Source organism: Vulpes lagopus, chromosome 9 (genome assembly GCF_018345385.1).
Source record: "Vulpes lagopus strain Blue_001 chromosome 9, ASM1834538v1, whole genome shotgun sequence".
Classification (NCBI taxonomy): domain Eukaryota; kingdom Metazoa; phylum Chordata; class Mammalia; order Carnivora; family Canidae; genus Vulpes; species Vulpes lagopus.
Window position 1 is genome coordinate 68,421,548 of NC_054832.1, and position 24,064 is coordinate 68,445,611.

A 24,064-nucleotide genomic window follows, 5' to 3' on the forward strand; every position below is an offset into this window, starting at 1 on the left:
TTTAGAATGTCACCACCTTCTCTCTAAGTGACAGTATGATCAGTAGTGTGTTGTGTTAAAAAAAAAAAAAGTGAAAATCTATAACATGTAGTGAAATTAACATATGTATTTTCATTAACATGAAAACAGATTTGTCTGAATGTAACTTTTATTAATAAGAAATGGTCGTTTTGTTCTTCGATCATTTCAGATTTAATTATTTCTGAGTTTTTTGTTCAAACCTTTTTCCCCCTAAAATTTCAACATTTAATTTAGCCAGTTATTTAACTCTCTCCCTGCTTTGCCATTCCCTCAGCCCTGAGACAACTTCTCCTCCCACTCCTGAGGTCAGCTCGTATTTCTGCTCTTTGCCTTTCCACTTGTTTATACTCATGTTCCTAAAACATAGGTTATTTGCTGTCACTCATTAAACCATCAGTAAGGGCCCCTAGGTGGCACAGTCGGTTAGCATCTGACTCTTAGTTTTGGATCAGGTCATGATCTCAGGGTTCTGAAATCGAGCCCCATGTTGGAGTCTGCCCTCAAGGGGGCTAAGGGGGTGTCTACTTAAGAATTCTCTCTCTCCCTTTCTGTCCCCCTTGATGCATGCCCTCTCTCTCTAAAAAAAATAAAATAAAACCACCACTAATATCGCATTGCCTGTGGAATAAAGGCTAAATCTCTCAGAATACTGTGCAAGAAATTCCATAATCTGACTCTCAGCCCCTTCCATAGCTTTGACCCTCACTATTCCTAAGCCAGGACCCTCTGTGGTTCTACCTGACTTTTCAGTACTGAGCTTGTGTTTTTCACATTTCCATCTTTGTATTTTCCTCTTGGGAAGGTTTTTGCCTGCCTCTACCTCATTCCAAATTAGATGTATGCTTAAAAAAGCGGCTCAAACACTACATTCTTCCTTAATGCTTACCTTATTGTTCCAATTAGAGGTAATGGCTTGCTTTTTTTGTTCCTGAAGCATTTTGTGATTCTTATTTTGCCTGGTAATTTTCAACCTTCTGTTCTAGTCATTAATTTACTGCCACCACCCCCTCCCCACCCAGATCTAAATTATTTGAGGATAGAGACTTGTCTTAGTCCCTTTGAGCTGCTGTAGCAAAAAATGCCATAAGCTGGGTGGCTTAGCAGAAACGGATTTCTCACAGCTCTAGAGATGGGGGAGTTCAAGATCAAGCACTGGCAGATTTGGTATGTGGTTCATGGATGGTGCCTTCTCACTGTGTCCTCACAACATGGAAGGGACTAGGGAGCGCTGTGGGGTCTCTTTTTTTATTATTTTTATTTTTGTGTGTGTGGGGGGTCTCTTTTATAAAGTACTAATCCCATTCGTGAACGCTCTGCCCTCCTGAATTCATCACTACCCAAAGGCCCTACTTTGTAATGACATTGCCTTGGGGGTTGAGATTTTAACCTACAAATTTGGCAAGGAGGAGACATAGACTTTTGATCTGCTATAAGCAGGACTTTGTTCTATTCACCTTTGTATCCCCTACATTGACCAGCATAATACTTTGTCAGGTAATCCATAAATGTTTCTCCAGAATGATTTGAGAACTGAGAGACATATTCCTCTGAAAAATCCATAATAACCAAATTCATGCAGTGGAGAAATACAGATTAACAAATCAGAATAGAATGTCAGATTCTAGGTTGGATTTTTTTTCTATAGAACTACTGGATAATAGTTATGAATTTCCCAAAATATTCTTGACACTCGGCTGTTCAGTATTTCTTACTGGGCAATCAACACATGTTAAGATCCTATGGGAAGTTCTGACCCATTTGTTCGAGACAAAACCAATTGTAATCTTTGGATCTTGTTTGGATCCCATTTCAGAATAACAAACTCTAATAATTTAAGTTCATAAGATTGGGAAATGTAAATACTGACTATCCAGTGAAATTCAGATATTCAGGAATTATTGTTAATTTCTTTTTAGATATGATTAGACTTTTGTGGTTGGGTTTGTATATGCTTATTATAATAGCTCTACTGAGATAGTTAACGTAGATAAACTTCTTGTAAGACCAACAATTTGTTAAGTATCCACGTAAATATGGCCATGAAACCTTCAAGATCACATCCAATGATACCAAAAGTTTCCCTGTACCCCTCTGTAGCTCACCCTCTTCTTCCTGTAAGCTTACCCTCTTCTTCCATCCCCATCCACTTAGGTCCCTTCCTCTCCATGCAGTTTACATTTTCTAGAAGTTTATATAAGTGGAGTCATATAATACATGCCCTTTTTTATGTCTGGCTGCTTTCATTTAACAATTAAATTGACACTCATCCATGTCATTTCTTTTTATCAATGAACAACATCCATTTTATTGGTATAATAGTTGGTGTATCTGTTCACCTGTTGTTGGACATTTAGATTGTTTCCATTTTGGGGGTATTACAAATAAATCTGCTGTGAACATTGATGTACAAGTCGTTTTGTGAATACATGCTTTCATTTCCCTTGGGTAAGTACACCGAATTGGAACAGTTGGATTCTGTGGTAGCTCTATGTTTAACTTTTTAAGAAATTCTTAAACTATTTTCCAAGTGGATTTACAGTTATTTTACATTTCACCAGGAATGTATAAGAGTTCTAGTTCTTCCACATCCTTACCAACAATTTGTATAGTCAATCTTTTTAATTTTAGCCATTCTAAAAGGTGTATACTGGTATGTCATTTGGGTCTTAATTTGTATTTCTTTAGTGACAAATGACATGGAGCATCTTTTCATGATCTTCGTTCTCATTCTTATCTATTCTTTGGTGAAGTATTTGTTCAAATCTCTTGCTCCTACTTTTTTTATTGGGTTGTTTGTCATTCCTTGAGTTTTGAGAGTTATTTATTATTATTTTTATAGCACTTTTATCACATTTATTATATTTTACATAACTTACTTATGTAAATTACATATATTTACTGACATCCTCTGGGTTGTCTTTTCATTTTCTTAAAAGTAGCTATTTATCAATAAATTAATGACAAATGTAGATTTTTCATTTATCAAATGTTTATCAAATTGAGAAAGTTTTCCTTCTATTTCTACATTGTCAAGAAGGTTTTTGTTGTTGTTGTTGTTTTATCAGGAATGGGTTTTGGATTCAGTCAAAGGCTGAATTTTAAATTTTAAATTTTAATGAGGTCTAGTTTATGAATATGCCCTTTTCTGGATGGTGTTCTTGGAGTCATGCCTTAAGAGATGTTTGCCTAATCCAAGGTCACAAATATTTTCTCTTATCATTTTTCCTAGAACCATTATATTATGTTTTATATGTTATATTTTTTATTTTTGTTTATGGTAAAGGTATAAATGGCAGTTCACTTTCAAAATATGGATATTTAATTATGTTGGCAGAATTTGCTGAAAATATTATTTATTTCCTCTGAATTTCCTTTGTGGTTTTGTTGAAAATGTCCATATATGTATGGGTCCATTTTTGGACTCTCTTCAGTCCCAGTGATCTGTTTGTCTCTGTGCCAGTGCCACACTGTATGGATTGCTGTAGCTTTATAAAGCTTGAAATCACAAGATATTTAAAAAAAATATTGGAGGAATAAGGCCTTCAAACATTGTTCTTTTTCTCAGTTGTTTTGGCTAGAGTGAAAGTCCTTTCTTTTTCCATATACATCTTAGAGTAAGTTTGTCAATTTCCACCAAATAAAAAAGGCTGCTGAGATTTTGCTCTCATACAGAATTTATATATTAATTTGGGGAAAATTGATGTCTTTACTGTGTTCACTTTGGTAAGCTATTAATAGGGGATGTCTCTCCACTTAAGGTCTTTTAACTTTTCTCTTGGCATTATTTTGTTTTATAGTTTTCATGTTCAGGTCTTCTACAACTTGTCAGATTTGTCCCTAAATATATCATATTTTTGGATGTGATTAAAAGTGGTGTTACTTTATAACTTCAGTGGTCTGTTGTTTGTTACTAGTCTATGGGGGAAAAATTGCTTTTTCTATATTGATCTTATATCCTGGAGCCTTGCTAAACTGACTTAGACATTCTAGTAGCTTTCCATAGTTTATATCAGATTTTCTACAAAGATATTTATGTCATCTCCAAATAAAGACAATTTTAGGGATTGAGTCCCACGTCGGGCTCCCTGCTTGGAGCCTGCTCTGTCTCTGCCTGTGTCTCTGCCTCTTTCTCAGTCTCTGTCTCTCATGAATAAATAAATAAAATCTTTAAAAAATAAATAAAGACAATTTTATTTGCTTCTAAACAATATGCTTTCTCTTTTCTTTTTCTTTCCTGATTCAGTGGCTAGAATCTCCAGTAGAATGTATAACAGAGTTATGAGAGTAGGTATCTTTATCTTGTTCCTGATCTTAGGGGGGAAAAAATCACTCTTTCATCAATAAGTTGATAACAGATGTAGATTTTTCATAGATACTGTTTATTAGATTGAGAAAGTTTCCTTCTATTTCTACATTGTCAAGAGTTGTTTTTTTTTTTTAATCAAGAATGGGTTTTGGATTCAGTTAAAGACTGTTTTTCTGTCTAATAAAATGATTGTATGTTCTTTTTTTGTTTTTGTTATATTAATATAGATTGCACTGGTTGATTTTCATATATAAAACCAACTATGTGTATTTCTGAGATAAATCTTATGATGCATTACCTTTTATATATGTTGTTGGGTTTAATTTGTGAAATTTTGTTTAGAAGCTTTTAAATCTGTGCTCATGATGCACGTGAGCATCTTTTTTTTTTTTTTTTTTTTCATGTAATGTCTTTACCTGGTTTGGGTTTCATAATAATGTTGACCTCATAGAATGAGTTGGGTAGCAATTCCTCATTGTCAAGAACTTTTGTATTATGTATTATTTCTTCCTCAAATGTTTGGTAGAACTTACCAGTGAAGATGCCTAAACGTAGAGTTTTCTCTATGGGAATGTTTGTAATTACAAATTCAGTTTCTTTGATTGATTCAGGATATTCAAGTTATATTTATTTATCTTCAAGTAACCTTTAGTAGCTTCTATCTTCCAAGAATTATGTGTATTTCACCTAATTTGTTGAATTAATTGGCATGACATTGTTCATAATATTCTCTAATTATCTTTTTAATAATTGTAGAATCTGTAGTGATATTACTCATTCCTAACATTCATTATTTATGATTTTTTCTTCTCTTTTTAAAAATCAATCTGGCTAAGGTTTTGTCAGTTTATCTTCTCTTAGAATCAGCTTTAATTTTATTGACTTTATTATTTTTCTACTTTGTAAGCTACTGATATCTGCTCTGATCTTTACTGTTTTCTTAGTTCTAGTACTTTAGGTTTAATTTGCCCATCTTTTTCTAGTTTCTTTAAGGTGGAAGCTTGAAAAATGTTCTGTGTGCACTTTCAAAAATGTGTATTCTCCTGTTGTTGGAGGGGAGTGCTCTAGAAATATCAGTTTGGTAGATTGGTTCATACACTTGTTCAAATCTATATCTTTGCTGACATTCTCTCTACCTGTTCTATCAGTTATTGAATGAGCAGTATGAAAATCTCTGACAGATTTGTGGATTTTTCTACTTGTACTCTACAGTTCTGTGTGTTTTGGAATCATGGATTCTGAAGCTCTGTTACTAGCTGAATAAACATTTAGATTATTATACTCCTTTAATGAATTGACTCTTTATTGTTATGGAATAACCTTCTTTGCCATGGATTATATTCTTTGAACACAAATCTACTTGAACATTAATATAGGCACTCTAGCTTTATTTTGGTATTATTAGAATGGCATGCCATTTTCCTTCCATTGGCTTTTCACTTGTTTGTGTTTTTATATTTGAAGTGCATTTTTTTATAGTCAGCATATAGTTAGGTCATGGTTTTTCATTGAAGCTGAAGTACTTTGGCTTCTAATTGGGATATCTATATTTAATGTGCTTACTGATTTGATTAGGCTTAAATCTGTTTCTTGCTGTATGTTTTCTATCTGTCACATCTATTTGTGCCAATTTTTTGTCTCTCTTCCTTCTTTTGGAGTAACTGAATAATTTTTACGATTTGATTTTATCTATTCTGTTGTGTTTTTAGGTATAACTCTTATTTCTTTAGTGATTGTTTTAGGGCTTATAGCATACATCCTTAACTTATGAGTCTGCCTCCAAGTGATATTATACTTTTTCACATATACTGTATAGAACCTTACAATATATACTTCCACTCTCCCCTCTGAATTTGTGTTCTTGTTTTTGTATACATTACTATTATTTTAAATTCTAAATGACATTGTTATTTATCTAAACAACTATTTTATTTATTTAAAACAATTACCTTTTGGAGTGCCTGGATACCTCAGTGGGTTAAGGGCCTGACTCTTGGTTTCAGTTCAGGTCATGATCTCAGGATTGTGAGATTGAGTCCTGCATCTGCCTCTTCACTGAGCATGTAATCTGCTAAGGTTCCTCTCTTTTGCTCTCCTTCTGTCCCTCCCCTGCTTACACTCTTTCTCTGTCTCTCAAAAAAAAAAAAAAAAGAAAGAAAGAAAGAAAGAAAGAAAACCCTTAAAACATAGATAAAACAATGATCTTAAAGAGATTTAAGTAATAAGAAAGAAAATGTATAGTAAGCCGTGTACTTACCATTATCAGTCTTTTCTTTTTTCTGTATACATCTATATGCCCATCTATTATCAATTTTCTTCTGTTTGAAGGATGTCATGTAATATATCTTATAGTGCAGGCCAGTTGGTGAATTCTTTAATTTTTTATATATCTAAAAAGACTTTATTTCACCCTTATTTTGAGAGATAGTTTTGCTGGGTATAGAATTCCTCAGTTGACTTTTTCTTTTCTGTTACTACTGCTGACCCTCAAAAAATGCAGGGGTTGGGGGCACTGAGCTCTCTGCACAGTCAAAAATCCATTATAACTTTTGACTCCTCAAAAACTTAACTACTAATAGCCTGGTCAGAAACCTTACTGATAACATAAGCAGTCATTTAACACATATTTTGTAGGGATGCCTGGGTGACTCAGCAGTTGAGCATCTGCCTTTGGCTCAGGGCATGATCTCTGTCTGGGGATTGAGTCCCATATCCGACTCCCTGTGAGGAGCCTGCTTCTCCCTCTGTCTATATCTCTACTTCTCTCTCTGTGTCTCTCATGAGTAAATAAATAAAATCTTAAAAAAACAACAACACACACACGTATTTTGTACATTATATATGTTATATACTGTATTCTTACAAGAAAGTAAACTAAACAAAATAAAATATCATTTAAAAAAAAGCCATAAGATAAAATACATTTAGGGCACTATATTCTAAAAAAATTCACATATAAGTGGATCCACACAGTTCAAACCATGTTGTTAAAGGGTCAACTGTAAAGGGAAAACATTGCTCCATTCTCTTTTCCTTTTTTTTTCCCCCATTCTCTTTTCCCTTCCATTTTTTCCTAATAAGTCTGCTATCATCCTTCTTTCTCATTCCCTATATGTTGCATGTCTGTTCTCCCCTATCTACATTTAGAGTTTTCTTTCTATCACTGGTTTTGAAAAATTTGATTCCTGTCTCTCAGGAATTACTACCTTTCTTTTTTTTTTTTTTTAGGAATTACTACCTTTCATTGTCCAGTGTAAACTAACTCATAAACCATTGTTTCGTACATGATATGAAAATTTTTAGAAATTTGATTTTGTTTTTAATATATGCACTCAACCTTAATATTTAAGAATAAGCTCCCCTTCTTTATTATTATTTCTACTACTTCTATTTCAGAAAGGCAGTGGCTTTTTCAATATATTAAATTATATTCTCTGTTACTGATACATATTCACATTTGTCTGAAATGAAAATTCAGTCAATTAAACATGGATTTTCAATTAGTTAAAATATTAGAAATAGTTTATCTATCACTCTATCTGCCATCCTTCAAAAAACTCAGCTGTTTCTCTTTCCTGGAGATCCAGATCTTTACAGTTGGACTGCTTGTTGAAAATTTGTGGTCATCTTATGTTGACTACCACTCCTATAAACCAAAATTAATAAATTCTATAATATCAGGTTTTTATTTTCTTCACATATAAAGAAATTATCAAAACACTCTTGGTATTTATTACAGTGATTGAATGATATTTAGAGATTTCCACTTGGGTTTGGTGACATCTCACATAATGTCTAAGAAATATGAACCAAATGTAACTTGGGTCTTAAAAGATATACTAATCATAACCAGCCAATATTAATACTGATAAACACAATCATATGTTGACATCTGCTTATCAAAAAAATAAGGTAGCATTAGAAACTAACCTTCCAAATACCTAAATTATTCATTTATATATATGTACTAACATTTAGATATATCTGCAATGTTGCAGAGCAGAATTACCTGTAACTATGTTTTTTTCTGTTTGTTTGTTTTTTTTTTTTAAATATAGTTGCTTATCTCATCTTTGCCACACTCCCTCCCTTGGTGCTTGGGAATGTCTATTTGTTTCAAGTTCCCCTGGTGGTACTGTGGTACAGCCAGGCTTGGAAATTATTGCTTTATTTAACATTACTGGGAAATCAATATGTCATAGGAACATATTTTTTAATTTTTTAATTATTTGGTTTTTTTAGAAAGAGAGAGCACAAACAAGGGGGGGAGGGGAAGAGGGAGAAGAAAAGAGAGAATCTTAAGCAGGCTTCATGCTCAGTGCAGAGCTTGATGCAAGGCTCTATCTCACAATGCTGAGATAACGACCTGAGCCAAAATCAAGAGTCAGACACTCATCCAAGCCACCCAGGTGCCCCCATAGAAACATAGTTTTTAAAGGACTTAAATACCTTTAAAAACCATTTAAACAAAATTTTAAAATTTGGTACATACACTTTTCTAAAATACTTTTTATGCAACTCTACCTTCTAAAATCATACGCTATGCAAAATTTAACTTTCCTTGGTGATTGGAGACTATGATTCCCATTTTAATAAACATCACTTACTATGCAGTGATGCATTTTGGGGCTGTTGAAGTGCATAGCACCATTTACCTCTACACTGTCTGGTCAATATTGAAATAGGCTAATTTCTGTTGGTTTTTCTGTCTTTCTGACTTCCTGTCATCTTTAATTTTTTGCCACTGAGTGTACCTCTGACTCAAGCAACCCTTATTCTCTCCTTCTAATGTCTTACTTAAAGTGAGTTAAGGGCTCAAGAATCAGAAGAGCAAGATTGTTAAACTGTAACTAAAATAAAGTTCGGGAAAGGTGGCTATCCTCTCATGGAACAGTGCACATGGAGATGAAATTCATAGTGTCTGAAGCAGCTGTTGGTAAGCGTGTGGACTGCCTTGGCACTGAAGGGGTTTCTTTTATGTATAGAAAACACATCACTTAGCGTCTCTGAAATTTCTAATTTAACATATGGGGTCACATCTGTTAAAGGATTATTAGTCTAGAAAGGGAGTGATGTATAATTTATTAAAATAACTCTATGGGGAGATAGCAGACTACATTTAATAAACTGGAATACTTGCTGGCTCTACTGAATGCTCCCAGTGGAATCCCACATTATTTCAATAGAGGGGGCAGATGAAAACAACTGGCCTTTATATAATGTTTACTGTGTTGTATTACTTAGTGTCTCTCAGATGAAAAATATTTATGTTAACTATTCGGTTTAAGCCTTGAATATTGAACTCCTGCTGCTATATAGTTGATATTTACTTCTAAGGAGAAGAAGAGTCCATTATTCCTTAGCTGTAGGAGGCAAAGGAAGGATGCACCACCCCTTTTCCCTCCCATATGCAGTGAAGGTCAGCAGGTAAGAGAATCTGCCTGGAGTTGCCCAGATTTACCTCTTCTCCCAGTGCTATAGACCTACAAGGTAGATAGTATTAGAGGAGGCAGGCTCAGGGGGGGTTCATTTTGGATCAAATACATTAATTTTCCTTTCTCACAGTGATAATACAAAGACTCCTGCCAGAAGCACTTCCATGGCTGTATGTTGATTGGGTTTTTCAATAACAAAGAACAGGACTCTCTCTCTTGATATAGCAGATCTCTTGCAGACCCCACTGTGAAGCAAAGCAACCAAATACTGTAGGGGTAGAAAAGTTTTCTCTTCTTCCCTTTCTGGTTATTTGTCTGGCCTAATAATCAAACTGACATAAGATGGATAACCAGGAGAAAAACAAAAGTTTAACAACACGTATAGCTTCTGTATGCACAGGAGAGACCCAGGAAAACTGAGTAACTCTTCATAATGGCAGAAGCCATCACCTTAAATATCCTCTTCAGCTAAAGGTGAAAGGCAGTGAGCCTGGGGAGCCAGTGATGGGAGCTTAGTAGGAGAAACACAGTAAACAAATGTAGTAAGGTTGTTAGGCAGACTTAAGTCCAGGCTTTCTCCTTTGATAAGAGTTTCTGCCGATTGACCCCTCCTTCCTGAGAGGGAAAGGCACACTTAAAGACAGAGAGAGAGAGAGAGAGAGAGAGAGATCCTTAAAAATAGATCTCTCTCTTGTTCCATGCTAAGCATGGAGCCTGCTTAGGATTCTCTCTCTCCCTCCCGCCCCCAGCCCAGTTAAGCGCTCTCTATCTTAAAAAAAAAAATTAAAAAAAAAAAGGATATCTCCCTTATAAATGTAAATGTCTCTTACAAAAGGGTAACTTCTGCTCAATACTCAGAGTTTCTTTTGTGTCTGCAATCTCTTAAAAATAACCAGCCTAAAATACTCAGTATGCCAAAGAGGCATATCTTGGAGTGGCAAAATTTCTCCTCTAAAATACTTGAAACAATTCACACTTTTAAATAAAAGAGAAAGAACTGAGTGCTCCCATCCTCCTCCCCTGCCTATGCCTTGAAGAAACATGCGTAAATGTGAACATACAGGCTTGTTTTCTCTATACCTGGCAGAAAGAATTCCTTTAAAAATCTTAGTCCTGGATTCTTCAAGTCTTGAATGTTTTGCTCTTTTGTTTCCTTTTTTTTTAAATCATTTGCCTTTATTTTTAGATTTACCTCAATACCAGACAAATTTAGAGACTTTTTTTTTTCTTATGTTGAAATCTAGCATTGATTTTAAAAAGAAAAGCAAAATTAACTTCCAATTCTAACACAGGAAGATTAAAATATGTAATGGAGTCTGTCTTAGGTTAATTGTTAATTAACATGAATAATATTGCAATAAAGCATTATGTGATTATTTTAGCTTCAGGCTGCTTCAGATAGTGGGCACATTTTTCTTCAATGTCTTATTTTGGTCTTATTCTTCCTTCCCTTAAAATTATTTTGCTGTTTAGATTATTTGTTCTCATACCCCTCCTTTGGATACCTATAACAAAAAGGGTTTTTATGCTTTCATATTTTATGTCATTCTACTTTGAGACACCTAACAGGGTATGGGTGGCAAGGGAAGTATGGCCCTATAAGTCCTTAGTCCTTTGTTGATTCAGAAAATAACAAACCAGATACAGATACAGTGTGGCAGAGTTACTAGTTGCCCAAAATCTCTGTCAGGGAAATGGCTGACTGTAGAGCAAATCTGATATCTTAAAAATAATAAACAAAATAATTCTTCAAACCATTTGCTAATAAGGTGTTGGAGATGAGCAAATTTTCCTCTCTCCAAGGTTCTTCCAGCAGGACTAAGAATGAAATTGACATGATACAGATTAACAGGAGAAAATCACATATGGTGTTGTACATGCAGGGTATCCACAGATATGAAACTCCACTGACAGATAACATGAGGCTTATAGAACATCCTGAGCTAAGGAACTAAGACCCACCCAAGATAAGGGTCTAAGGATAAAAGGGGGATGTAGACCATTAACTGGAAGGTGAGAGGAAATATTTAGGAAACAAAGGCTGCCCTATTATGCAAATAACCTCAGATAAGAAGCATCTCTTAATAGCTCTCTTCCTGGTGCAGGCTTTCCTTTGCAATGTAAATTTAGGCAGTTGAGAGTGTGGTAAAGACCTTTTCCTGAATCTGCTGGGTTTTGATTGCTTTTACCTCTGAAATAATCTTCATGCCAAAGTGGTCCATCTTGGGGTGGCCTTCCTTTTGCCCCTACAAAGATATGTCATACGCATCTCCCATTTCATTAAGCAACAGAATTTTAAGATACGTATAAATAAGGTATTATAGATAGATGTCATTATTAACATTTATATTACTGTTTTCTGCTCCTTTATGTTTGGTAGGTGAGCGTCAGATATTATACCAATTTCAAGGAAGCAAAATTAAGCAAATCACCTAAGGGCAGAATTGAGGCTCACATGCTGTCTTCTAGACTCTACACTGTGATGTCCTAAGCCAGGGCATCTGCATAATGTGTAAACCCTGGATCTTTGAAACACAAGAGGAAAATTACTGTGGTTATTTAAATGCCTTCATCCTTTGAGACAAGCAGTACCAGATTCAGCTTAGTCCTTTACACAATGTAGTAGCCAAGAGCAAGCTGCCCCAAGATGGGCCACTTAGACCTGAAGATTATTTTACCCTGAAGGTAATCTAGACCCTGTGGGCTCAAGACACACCTTTGCCCTTCTCTTAACTACATAAAAGAGTCTAAATTGGGGGGGTCTTTCTTGGATTAAGAGTTATTACCAGAAGTGAATATTGTCTGAGTGACCCATTCGTTTGGCAGGGCAAACATCAAATGACCAGATATATTTGCTCCTCTTCTTACTGCCCTGTGAATTGCATTCCTTCCTGTGAAGTCTCAGACTCCTTCTCCTTAGTTCAGTATGGCATAGATACCTCTTTTTGCGTGTCTTTGGAATTTCCGTATCTGTGTAGATTCCTTGTACGAAGTTAAATTTGATGATCTGTTAATCTGTCTCGTGTCAATTTCATTCTTAGTCCAACTAGAAGGACCTTGAAGGGAACAGGAATTCTTCCTCTCTGACAGCAGTATAGTACTTATACCAATACTTAATCGTACCCTACAATCACTCTCAAAACCCTTAGAAACACCCTAGTTTCTTAACTTTGGGACTGGGTGCTAGAGATATATAGAGCAAAATGTCAAAAACATAGACATTGCAGTCAAGATCACACCAAGCTCCATCTTGGCTCCTCCTGTTTACGGTTTGCACAGCCTAGGTGAGTCACACATGGCTAGCAGAGTAAGTGCTCAGTAAATGTCAACTATTATTATCAGCAAACAATTTGATAAGGCATTAAGCAGTGACTCAGAACATACATGCAAGATGCTTTGTGAATTTATGTTCTACTAAATTAGCTTAACTTACTGGGTAGTTGTGTCAGGGAGGAAGAATTTCCTCTGCTCTTCAAAGTCCTTCTAGCCGAATTGAGACTCAAATTTGATGTTGAGGCAGATTAACAGGAGACAGACAAGTTTAATTTTGTTCCAGTGAGAAATCCATACAGAGATGGAAATTCCAGACAACCAGGGGGTCATTTTGAACAAAGGAGAAAGGGGTAGGATCCGAGACTTCCAAGGGAAGGAATGCAATTCTTGGGAAAATGAAAAAGAGCTAATGTTTGATAAATGAATGTTTGGTGATAGCTCTCTTCCCACGGTGGGTCCTCTATCTAAGTTCTTTTAGGCAGCTGTTGGGGAGATAAAGAGCTTTTCCTGTATCTGCTGGTTTTGATGGCTTTTAACTCTATATAATCTTGTGTTAAAGGGACCACCTTGGAGCAGAATACAAATGGCATCCTGCCATTTTTATTCTAAATTGTTGAATATACTGAAAAATTAAAATGGAATAAGACATAGGAATTAAGTATGAGTGTTTTCTATAATATTTTGAGTGAGGATTGGCTTACACCAACGTTGTTTCTTTTTCTCATCTTTTTCCACTGCCCCCTCCACTGTTGTCCATGGACACTTTTTGGATTAGACCTTCTTTTTATAAAGCAAGCTACTCTCAGTTCATTCTCTTCCTGGTGGCTTATAATTTGCTGATCTATTTTGAATAGCTGATACGCCTAAGTTAAATCTGACATTGTCCCATTCCCTTCCAGAATGTCTTGATTCATTCATGCTTACATATGTTCAGAAACATTTGTTGAGGGCTTTCTCTGTAGGACAGGCCATGTGCTCAATGCTGGGAATAAGTTACAAGGAAGACACAGTTCCCTTCTCCCACAAACTAACAATCCAGCAAGGGTTGGGGAGGGTTGGTAGGAAGAGAGAGAGGGTGAGCTTGTGCCAGCTAAATATACAACCAACTTAAACACAGCCAGAAAAGTTTACTATCTCTAGAAACAAAATGGTATAGGAGTGCAGGAGAGAAGGGTTTTTTTGTTTTGTTTTGTTTTTTCATGATAAAGCCTTAGATGACTAACTAGAGGAAATGGCATTTAAACTAGGTCTTGAAAGTTGAAGTGAAAAGTATTCTTTGGTACAAATAGAAGTATTTTCCAAAGAAAACACCAGGAGAAGATTCACAGAGGTGTCAAAGTTCACACCGTATTTGAGAAGCTATGTAAAGGCAACAGAAAGTGTTTTATAGGTACTGAACAAGAGAGGAAAACAGAAATTAGAGGCCAGTTTGTGAAAGGCCATAAACCTGGTTACAGAAAACACAACTGTGACATAGATCAAGATGGACATTATCTCCTTTGAATAAATAAAGCATTTGGGGGGTTTTGACTTAATGGGAGAAATTCCATTCTCTCTGTCTCAGGGTACAGTTAGTTTAAGGTCCTTAATTTGCACACAAAATTGCATCAAAAGCAAAATGGTATCCCAGGACAGGAGCTGATGCCATGACCCTCAGTGTGGCATCTCTTGGCATCTTGAATCCCTCATCTGGTTTAGGGTAGGGAGCTGCAGTTGTATACTTTGTGTCTTGCATATTGACAGAAGCCCAATTCTTGCTATGCTGTTGCCCTTTTATAGTTGGGGTGTACATCCTCTCTCAGCAAAACTTATACTCCTTAAACATGCACTTCAGGCCTCTGCTGGCTCTTGAAACAGGCTCAGCATCACTGAGGCCGCATCCTCAGATATGGGGAGAGAGCAACCCAGTACCCAGAGCCCTTGAACAATATCTCCTCCTTGAGCTTTCCAGAACTTTGGAAATAGACTCCCATAATAAGAACATTCACATAGATGGTACCAAACACTAGCGTCCAACAGAAGGAGATGTTTGACTTTTTACTTACAAGAAAAATAATTAATGATGAAAGTACAAGTCCCCAGTTGTGACTGAATTACCAAATAGATACTCTTTCCTCTGCCTAGAATAATGCTACCACTACCTGTGTATGCCTCAGTTCTAAGTTTCCCTGAGAAGCTTTCCTTCTTCCTCCCAAATAGATTGGCACCACTCCTTGTCCATCCTTAAACTCATTCCTCTAAAGGTTAATTATCCTTTCACATCTTTCTTCTCAATAAGACTAGCCTCCTTGAGGAAGGTCTTTCAAAATCCCAGCACAGCATGGTCCTTGGAACACAGTGGCATTTTAGCAAATAGTTGAAGGAATGAACCAGTCAGTGAAGAAGGTTGGTCTTAATCTAAAGGCCTTGGGCTCTCTCCATTGCATACAAACACTGAAGAACAGCAACATTTTGGTGTAGTTCAAGAGTAGTCAAAAATTTTTTTAGATAATTTTTATGCAAAAGAGTAGAATGCTTGCAGGGGGAAAAGAATTTTCAAGGAAGAGAGACAGAATTTTCAAGGAAGAGAGCTTCTTTCAGAAAAAAGCTAGCTGCGATATTAAATAAGAATATATAGATGTCATCAAGGGCCTTATTGGGCCTGGAAGAGCATTTTTTCCCCCTTGTTTTTGTGCAGGAGAAGCCTCTTAAGCATGGTTGAGTTTGAATTACCTCCCCAAAGGTTCATGGTAAGGTTCAAAGTCAGATTTAGTTTTAATTTTAATTTTAATTTTTTTTTAAGATTTTATTGATTCATTCATAGAGACACAGAGAGAGAGAGAGGCAGAGACACAGGCAGAGGGAGAAGCAGGCTCCACGCAGGGAGCCCAACATGGGACTCTATCCCAGGTCTCCAGGATCACACCCTGGGCTGAAGGCAGGCGCTAAACCGCTGAGCCACCCAGGCTGCCCTAATTTTAATATTAAACGTATGAAATTTTCAGGGCTCCTGGGTGGCTCAGTCAGTTGAACGTTTGATTCTTGGTCTCAGCTCAGATCTTGATCTCAGGGTCATGAGTTCAAGCCCCATGTTGGGGTCCACACTGGGCATGAAGACTACTTTAAAAAATTTTTTTATTTTTGTGCCCAAATGATTTTCATACTGGTTGTATGTGTAAGAGTTCTCATTGAGAATCATGTGACTTGTCCCTTCCTTATAATGTTTTTGTTAAGGCAATATTGAGGCATATTTATACGTGCTAAGTCCAAAGCATACAAATTCCAACAGTGCAGGGATGAGTCTTGACATACACATAGACATCTATATACAGTTTACCCATCTATATTAAGATATAGAACTCTATAACCCCCAAAGTTTCTTTTACCCTTTGTAGTGAACCCCTTTCCCCACTCCCAGCCTCTGGAACCATTTACCTGTTTTCTTTCCTTGCAGTTTTCCTTTTTCCACAATGCTCTATAAAGGGAATCATCCAGTCAGTAATCTCTTGAATTTGGCCTCTTTTACTTAACATAATGCATTTGAGGTACCTTACGCATATTATAGACTAGTGTGGAGTAGTGGTCCATTGTATTACTATGTCACAGATTGCCTGTTCATCAGCTGATGGACATTTGTTTTTTCTACTTTTTGGCTGCTGTGAACAGTGCTACAGTGAATACACACATACAAGTCTTTGTATTTGATATATGTTCTCATTTCTCTTGGGTGGATAACTAGGATCAGGATTGCTAGCATGGCTTTCTCAGTAATTTCATTATTATGTTGTATGTTCAGGGATCTATGGGTATATATAAAGAGTGGGAGACATGGACAGTGTAGAGCATGGGGACAGATTGGAAGCAGGGAGACTAGTTAGGAAATTGTTGTTTTTCTATCTACATGTGGCAGACATTGCCATCCTCATCACTCTCTTTAATACAGTGGGTTTAGAACATAGAGTAATACAGGGCACCTGGGTGGCTCAGTGGATGAGCATCTGCCTTTGGCTCAGTTTGTAATCCTGAGGTCCTGAGATCGAGTTCCACATCAGGCTCCCCTCTGGGAGCCTGCTTCTTCCTCTGCCTGTGTTTCTGCCTATGTCTCTGTGTCTCTCATGAATAAATAAATAAAATCTTTAAAAAAAAAAAAAAGAAAGAAAGAAAAAGAACAGAGTGATACAAATATGCTCTGTCTGTTTTTGTTGGTGATCAAGTTCGACCCATACACCATAACAGAAAAACATCTTCATTTGTGGCCCAAGTGGAAATGAAAGGGAATCAGCATTTTTTAAAATATAATCTATGTATTACTAGAGCTTATACTGTTAATTATTCTTTATTGTTCCTCTTCTTCTTATTTCCTCTTAATGTTTCAACCATGGCATGGCAAGGGAACTGAGAATTTGAAATGCAGCTGAAATGTACTTTTTTCCTTTGTGGTTTTGGGAAAAAAATAAGATACTTGCAATGGCAGTGATTATTTTTATACAAAGTTTAATATAGCATGAATAACTTCCATCTAAACCATTTCTTTAAAAAAAAAAAAATCCAAAAAAAAAAAAAAAAAAAATCCATGCTTAACAAAATTAACAATTCATTCCAGTACTTTCTAGGTCTACTTTGAAAGATGATTAATGTGATTTCAATCAACTGAAAATTAAAATCACAGGATTTCCAAGTTCAAAGAGGTTTTAACACAGCCAGCCCACGTCACTCATTTATAGATGAAAAAATTGGGGCCCAGACCACCGGGAAGCCTGGTTTCTTCGTTAACCACGAGAACTTACCATTGTTTCTGTGACTTAGCCATGTGCCTCCCTATAACAAGAAGGAAGAGCTCTGTGTTTTTTAGAATTGGGAAAATTGTCTTAGGCTTTTTATACATTTAAAAATAAAAATAGTCATGATAGGACAAAACTTGAATTTCAAAGAGAAAAGAAAATAGGAACTACTAAAAAAGATATATGAGAAGAAATATATAAGATTTTTAATATTTTGTCTGTTTTTTTGTGATGATAGTGAAATATCTTGACATCAAAATATTTAGAGTGTATGACTGTTTAACAAGCATATTATATCACTGCTGACTATGTTGAATGTCCTGAACTGCCAATAGTTTTTCTTCTTATAGTTAAATCTCATGTTAACTTTGTAAAACGAGAGACAGATATGGGAAAACCAGCGATCCCTAGCAATGACACCCAGTAGTCAGGTGCATGCCAGGCTTTCTTGGTCCTGCTGGCATTCTGCCGACAGACACTTCTGAAAAACCAGAAAGAGCGATTGAGAGATATAAGTCAGTACTGAGATGACAAGCCAGTAACTCACCACCATGCATTCACATCTTAGTCAGACATCAATTTGCTTTCCATATCGTCAGCATATATGCTAATGTATAATGACATGCAGCTGAAAATGCCCATTATTCACTATTTTGTCAGTCTCTGCTTCAGCTATTTATATTTTTAACAACAGGGATCCTGAGGGTTCAGGGAAGGGAGAAAAGAAAGGTGGAATAAACAAAAGAGTATAACAGTTTTTAAAAATGTGCAAGGAGTAAAATAAAGGAAACGTGATCAGAGTGTCACCTTTCTTGCTGATGACAACTGAATTGAAGGATGGGGTCTAGATAAGCAGGAATAATGAGTTTATTAATAATGAACCCCAGTGGGGCATGTGGGTTGCTCAGTGGTTGAGCATCTGCCTTGGGCTCAGGGCGTGATCCCAGGGTCCTAGGATTGAGTCCTGCCTGCATCAGGCTCCCCAGAGGGAGCCTGCTTCTCCCTCTGCCTATATCTCTGTCTCTCTCTTTTTGTCTCTCATGAATAAATAAATAAATAAAACCTATAATCATCATCATCATCATAATAATAATAATAATAAATCCCAGGATTAGATATACCTGTCCACTCCAGGCAGCTTGGTTCAGGTCTAGCTTCCCATTGTGGGGGCCTCCCTGTAAGAATGTGGTCAGCTTAGCATTCTACATGTGTTCTTAAAAGGAAGAGATAGGGCAGGACTGAGCCACACAAGCCACACAACCCAATGAACAGTTAAGTCACAGCACCTCCCTGTGGGGAGAGGCAAGAGGCTAAGAGTTTTTGGGAAATGCCCCTCTCTTCAGAAACAAACCATTTGAGTTGGAAATGTGTGTCCCTTTCCTCCTATGTGGGTGAGAGAGGGGAGGTTCCAAGGGATTGACCCTTTTGGAACCTCAGTGACTTGCCTGTGAAGTGAAATTCACTGTGTCTGGGAGGTTGAGAGAATAAAAGGAGTTATATGTAAAGCACCCAGTATGGAGATGGGTACAGAGTGAATTCTAAAAAATAAAAATAAAAATAAAAAAATAGTAGTAATTCCATGCAGTGTTTGTTTGGACAAGTCCACATGTTCCCTCTTTGCCCTATTTTGTTTGCCATCTCTAACCAGTTTTGTGATTTAGACAACCAGATGGATATGACGCCATCCTCTGAAAGAGGGCAAATATGAGAAAGAATAGAGTAGTGAGCAATAGTGCATTTGATTTCTTACCTACTGAGCTTAAGGCATCTGTATCATAAATCCTAAGCACATGGATTTATGATTTTTGTAATGCAAAAGAAAATTGACCTGTTAATATGTAGCTCATTTGGAAATCAAACTGTTAAAGAAAGCCCTGTACAGGGCTGAGGACTGACCCAGAGAGCACAACATCCCAGTGATCAATGGAGAGCAGGAGCCACAGAGGAGCCAAGGGGGAAATGGAGAGGCCAGAGAATAAGGAAGAAAACTAGGAAAGTGGGCAGCACAGAGGTCAAGAAGAGCAATCATTCCAGGAAGGAGGGAGGAGTCAACTATGCCAGATGCTACAGAGCAGTCAGGTAGGATAAGGAGAAAAAGGAACAAATGGGCCTGCAGAGAAGGACATAGACATCATTAGCTGTGAGTTATGGAGCACTTAAAATATGCCAAGCACTGTGCTACTTACTCATGTGCAATATTAATTCTCAAAAACACTAGCCCCATTTTTACAGATGAGGGAAGTAGGAGTCAGAAAAGCTTAGTAGCAGTTTGGCGTAGGTCACAAAGCTTAGAAGTCCCAGAGCCGGGACTCAGACCCCTGCCATCTAACTCTAAACCCTTTCTTCCAGAGACTTGCTTGTGCACTGTGCTGGGTGAGGAAGCCAGAGCACCTTGAGTTGAGAGGCAGCTAGGAATGAGGGGAGGGTAAGAGAGGATGGCAGGTAGAGGAGGGCAGGCTGAGGTTTGTCTTGCTTTAGGAAGGCAAAGACCTCAGCATTATTAAATGACAATAGATGCTCAGAATAGAGCCAGGAAGTGAGGAGACACCCAGGAGATGGAGGAGGCAGAGGACCCGTGAGTGTGTGGAGGGGAGGGACTTTAGGAAGGAGAGCTCCTCCTCCTCTGTGACAGGGGAGAACAGAAGCAATTAGATGTATAGGTTCAGTGTCAGCACATCGAGGAAGTTCTCTTCTGTTTGTTCTCATTCGCTCTCTCTCACCCACTTCTCCTCCTGTCCCACCACCAGTTCTCTTCTCTATTTGGAACCCTTCTGTGTCCCTCTCTTTTCACTCTCCTGAGCCCTCAGACAGGATGGTTTGCTCCAGGCTTCCAGGAAGGACGTGGCATCCATCCACCCCACCGGCAATGCCAGGTGTACGCTAGCAGGACCCCTCCCCCCCCCAGTGCTGGATGTGACTTTATGCTAAGTGAGCATGAACCAAATCAGTTTGCAGCCAAGACATGGTGCCCCTCTCTGTAGGAGCTTATGGTTTAGAAAAAGACTAAGTGTACAAATAATTATACTACAGATCATGTGAGAGAAGGACCATGAAAAGAGTGATATGCAGAGGGCTCTGGACTTCAATCCAGACAGGGAATGCAGTGAGGGAGGCAGAAGGGTTTTGAGCTCCTTGTTGAAGGATGAGCATTTTTCAATTGACAAAGATAAGGAATAGGCCATTTAACTTCAAGAAAGTAGCAGCAGAAATGGCACAGAGCTTATTTGGGGAACACAGAATGGTCCTATTTGGCTGAAGTATGGAATATAGCTGGAGTGGTAAATCCATGATGCACATAGGAGGACCTTGAGTGCTAGACTATGAAATTTTGTTTTAGTCGACTCCTTGGAGAGTACCTTCCCATTTTTATCTTTATCTGATCAGAAACTGTAGAAATATCCAGAAGTTATTTTAAGCAGTCTTTTGGACTTAGCCAAGAAGTTGATCATAAGAGTTCATAAATCACACCTACCATTTTCCTTCCAGAAACTAGGCCAGTATCCCTGTGAGTTTCAGGGTACCCACCCACCACCCACCCTGGCTCCCAGGAACACCCTGGAGCATATAAGTAAGGACTGTGTTATCTCCCTTGGCAGTTATTGACTGTCCTACAAGGATGGGGGTGGGAAGAGATGAGCCAGGAGTGTGCTTGTTCCTGCAGTGGTAGGTTTCTCATTACTTGTACCTCACTATTCTTAGACAAAAAAATACAAAATAAAAACCTCTTTTTTCTTTCAGTTAAGAAAAAGAAGCCTAAACTATTAAATAAATTTGATAAGACTATTAAAGCTGAACTTGATGCTGCAGAAAAACTTCGTAAAAGGGTATGTTGATGTTTTTGTTTGGCGCAGAAATGTGCAATGGGTTAGTTGTTCAATAAATTCAGGCATTACTCTTGAACTGTTAAAAAATAATAAGAGAAACAGCCCTTGAATAGTGTGGATTTTTCCCCAAGCTCATCAGCATTCCACATGAAATGAATCAAGTGAAAGAGAAGAATAGCAGCTGTGTGGCCAAATAGAAGTAGAACTAATAGGCCAGCTGACTTGGGGCCAGTCTACCACCACCACTTGCTAGTTGTGTGTGTTTGGATAAAACACTTGGCTTTTCTGAGCCTCAGTTTCATTTTTAAAAAATGGGAAGAGTAAGTAATCTTCCCACTTGGTTTTTGTAAAGATCAGATGAGATTTTTTTCTAAAGTATCAGCTATGTCAAATGCCATATAGGTGAACGTTTTTAATTGTATAGCACCTCAATACAAAAAGGAAAAATAAGTTAGTCCATTACTCTTAGAGTAGTTCCTGTTAGGCAAAGTGACATTGGGTTTAACATCCTTCTCCCTTGGTGTTAATTTCATGCACCTACAGTTTTCTGGGTGACTATTATATGGTTTGTGTTATCAGTTATTTTGAAATATTACTTGTGTTTGTTTTTAGATACTGCAGTTAAAAAAATAACTTGACACTAGATTGAAGTTCTTATCTTAGTCATATTTGTCATCTAATGATCAGGTCGAACATTTATAATCATTTAATAACACCTTCACTTAATCATCCACTTGTTTGTCATGGAAATTTCTCTTTCTCTACTCTGAACTTGAATTAGACTTGACATAATGATCACTAGTTTTCCTGTAATGTGCTTTATTTTATCAAGTAGACCTTGGCTGCAAAGAAGGGATAGGGGGATTGTAAGTAAATAAGCAACAACAGAAACATACAAAATAGGAGTGGATGGGACAAGAATATGCTTCCCACATATTTACCAGGAAGCATGGAGACTTCTGTAACTAGAGTTAGCCACGGTTCCCAGGCCAAGGTTGGCTTACCCTCTTCAGCAGCCAATAAAAACATAATAACCCCAAAGACTACTGCAGCAAAGTTGTTGTTCACTGTGTCTAAATGTAATCACTGCAATGATTTCTGTGTCTATCTTGTTTAACTTTACAAAATGAAGCCATCTACTATTTGTGGGAAATTTGCCTTTCTTAATGGAACTGAAGTAGGAATTTTCTTTTTTTCTCACCTTATTTGGCATTCTCCATTTTCTTGCTTCTAAATGCCATGTGTGAAAATGTAGGATGCCTATTTCACAGGTGGCTTTTGGGATAAAGGACAAATGAACAGCTTTAGAGAAGGATTTTTATGTAATTTTAATGAGTGGTAAAGAAGAGCTCAGTTGCCCAGGGCAAGATAAGTCAACGGGGGATAAAAGTGCTGGAACACTCCATGAGGTATTCTCTGGTTCTTGCTTATCTGGAGAAATTATGATGCATTCCTCAAGGAGCACCCCAAATATCTAACAGGGTAAATAAAGGAGGAAGAAGTAGCTATAATTCTTGATTCTGAAGTAGCAGGGAGCCATATTTTTGGATGAATTATCAGCAAAATTAAGTTTTTTTAAGGTTATTTTTATGGCTGGTATTTTCGGATGATGCCACTGGCCACCCTGGAAGAGCTGAGGCCTATGCTGAGGTATGCCCCAGACAGAGGAGGTCCAGTTTCAGTTCATGTCTAGCTTTAAGCACCCTGCGACATGAAAATATGAGGTCACTTTATTTTTCCATCAAAAATGCATAGATCAGCTCCTATTTCAATCACGTATTTTTCAAAAGTAGTATGTATAGCTTAAAACTTTTCCTTACCCTAGAAGAAAGGATTTGAAATGATACCCTGAAACATTCATTTATGTGCTAGAGTCATTTATTATTACTCTATCTTAAGTGAAAAAGAGAGGGAGAAGCGAAAATATAATAAAGCCAGAGTAAGGCCAACACATGGAAGTTTGCATCACAGGCTCTGAATGGAGCTTGGGATGAATGGAGTACAGGGTAGACACAACACAAAGGGAGTAGCAACACACTCTAAGATTATTTGTGCTCATCAGAGAAGCTGCTCTCCAAGTCCAGAGAGAAACATTCTGCGGTGGATCTTCGTAAAGGGTACGCTGATGGACGGCACAGCTTCCTCCCTAACATCGCACCAGTGGATTCTGCAATACATCCATGGGGGCGTGCCTTAATGTCCTTCAGCACAGCCCTTGGCCTCATGCCAAAACAGGGAGGCCCAAGTACATGTCTCTCCAATGAACTGCCTTGGTCCTAGGATAAAATGTAAGCTGTGTTGAAAGAGGTGATCTTTAGGCAATTCTTCACGAGCACCGTACCATGCCTTTAAGTTTTGCAATAAGAATTGCATAATAATGTTAGGAGCTAGTAAGATTCTAGAGAGGGGACATTCTTTCAGACCAAAAGCAAACATGTTTACTTT

At 37.3% G+C, this 24,064-nt stretch overlaps 1 protein-coding gene across 2 annotated transcripts in view; it reads left to right on the forward strand.

The window, feature by feature from the left end:
- The window catches only part of ASPH (aspartate beta-hydroxylase), a 211,438-nt gene that overhangs the window by 116,848 nt on the left and 70,526 nt on the right, over positions 1-24,064 (forward strand). For both annotated transcript variants that reach the window (XM_041769500.1, XM_041769501.1), the window contains exon 15: positions 21,534-21,619. In XM_041769500.1, the coding sequence (XP_041625434.1) occupies positions 21,534-21,619 (86 nt within the window). The remainder of the gene's footprint in view (positions 1-21,533; positions 21,620-24,064) is intronic.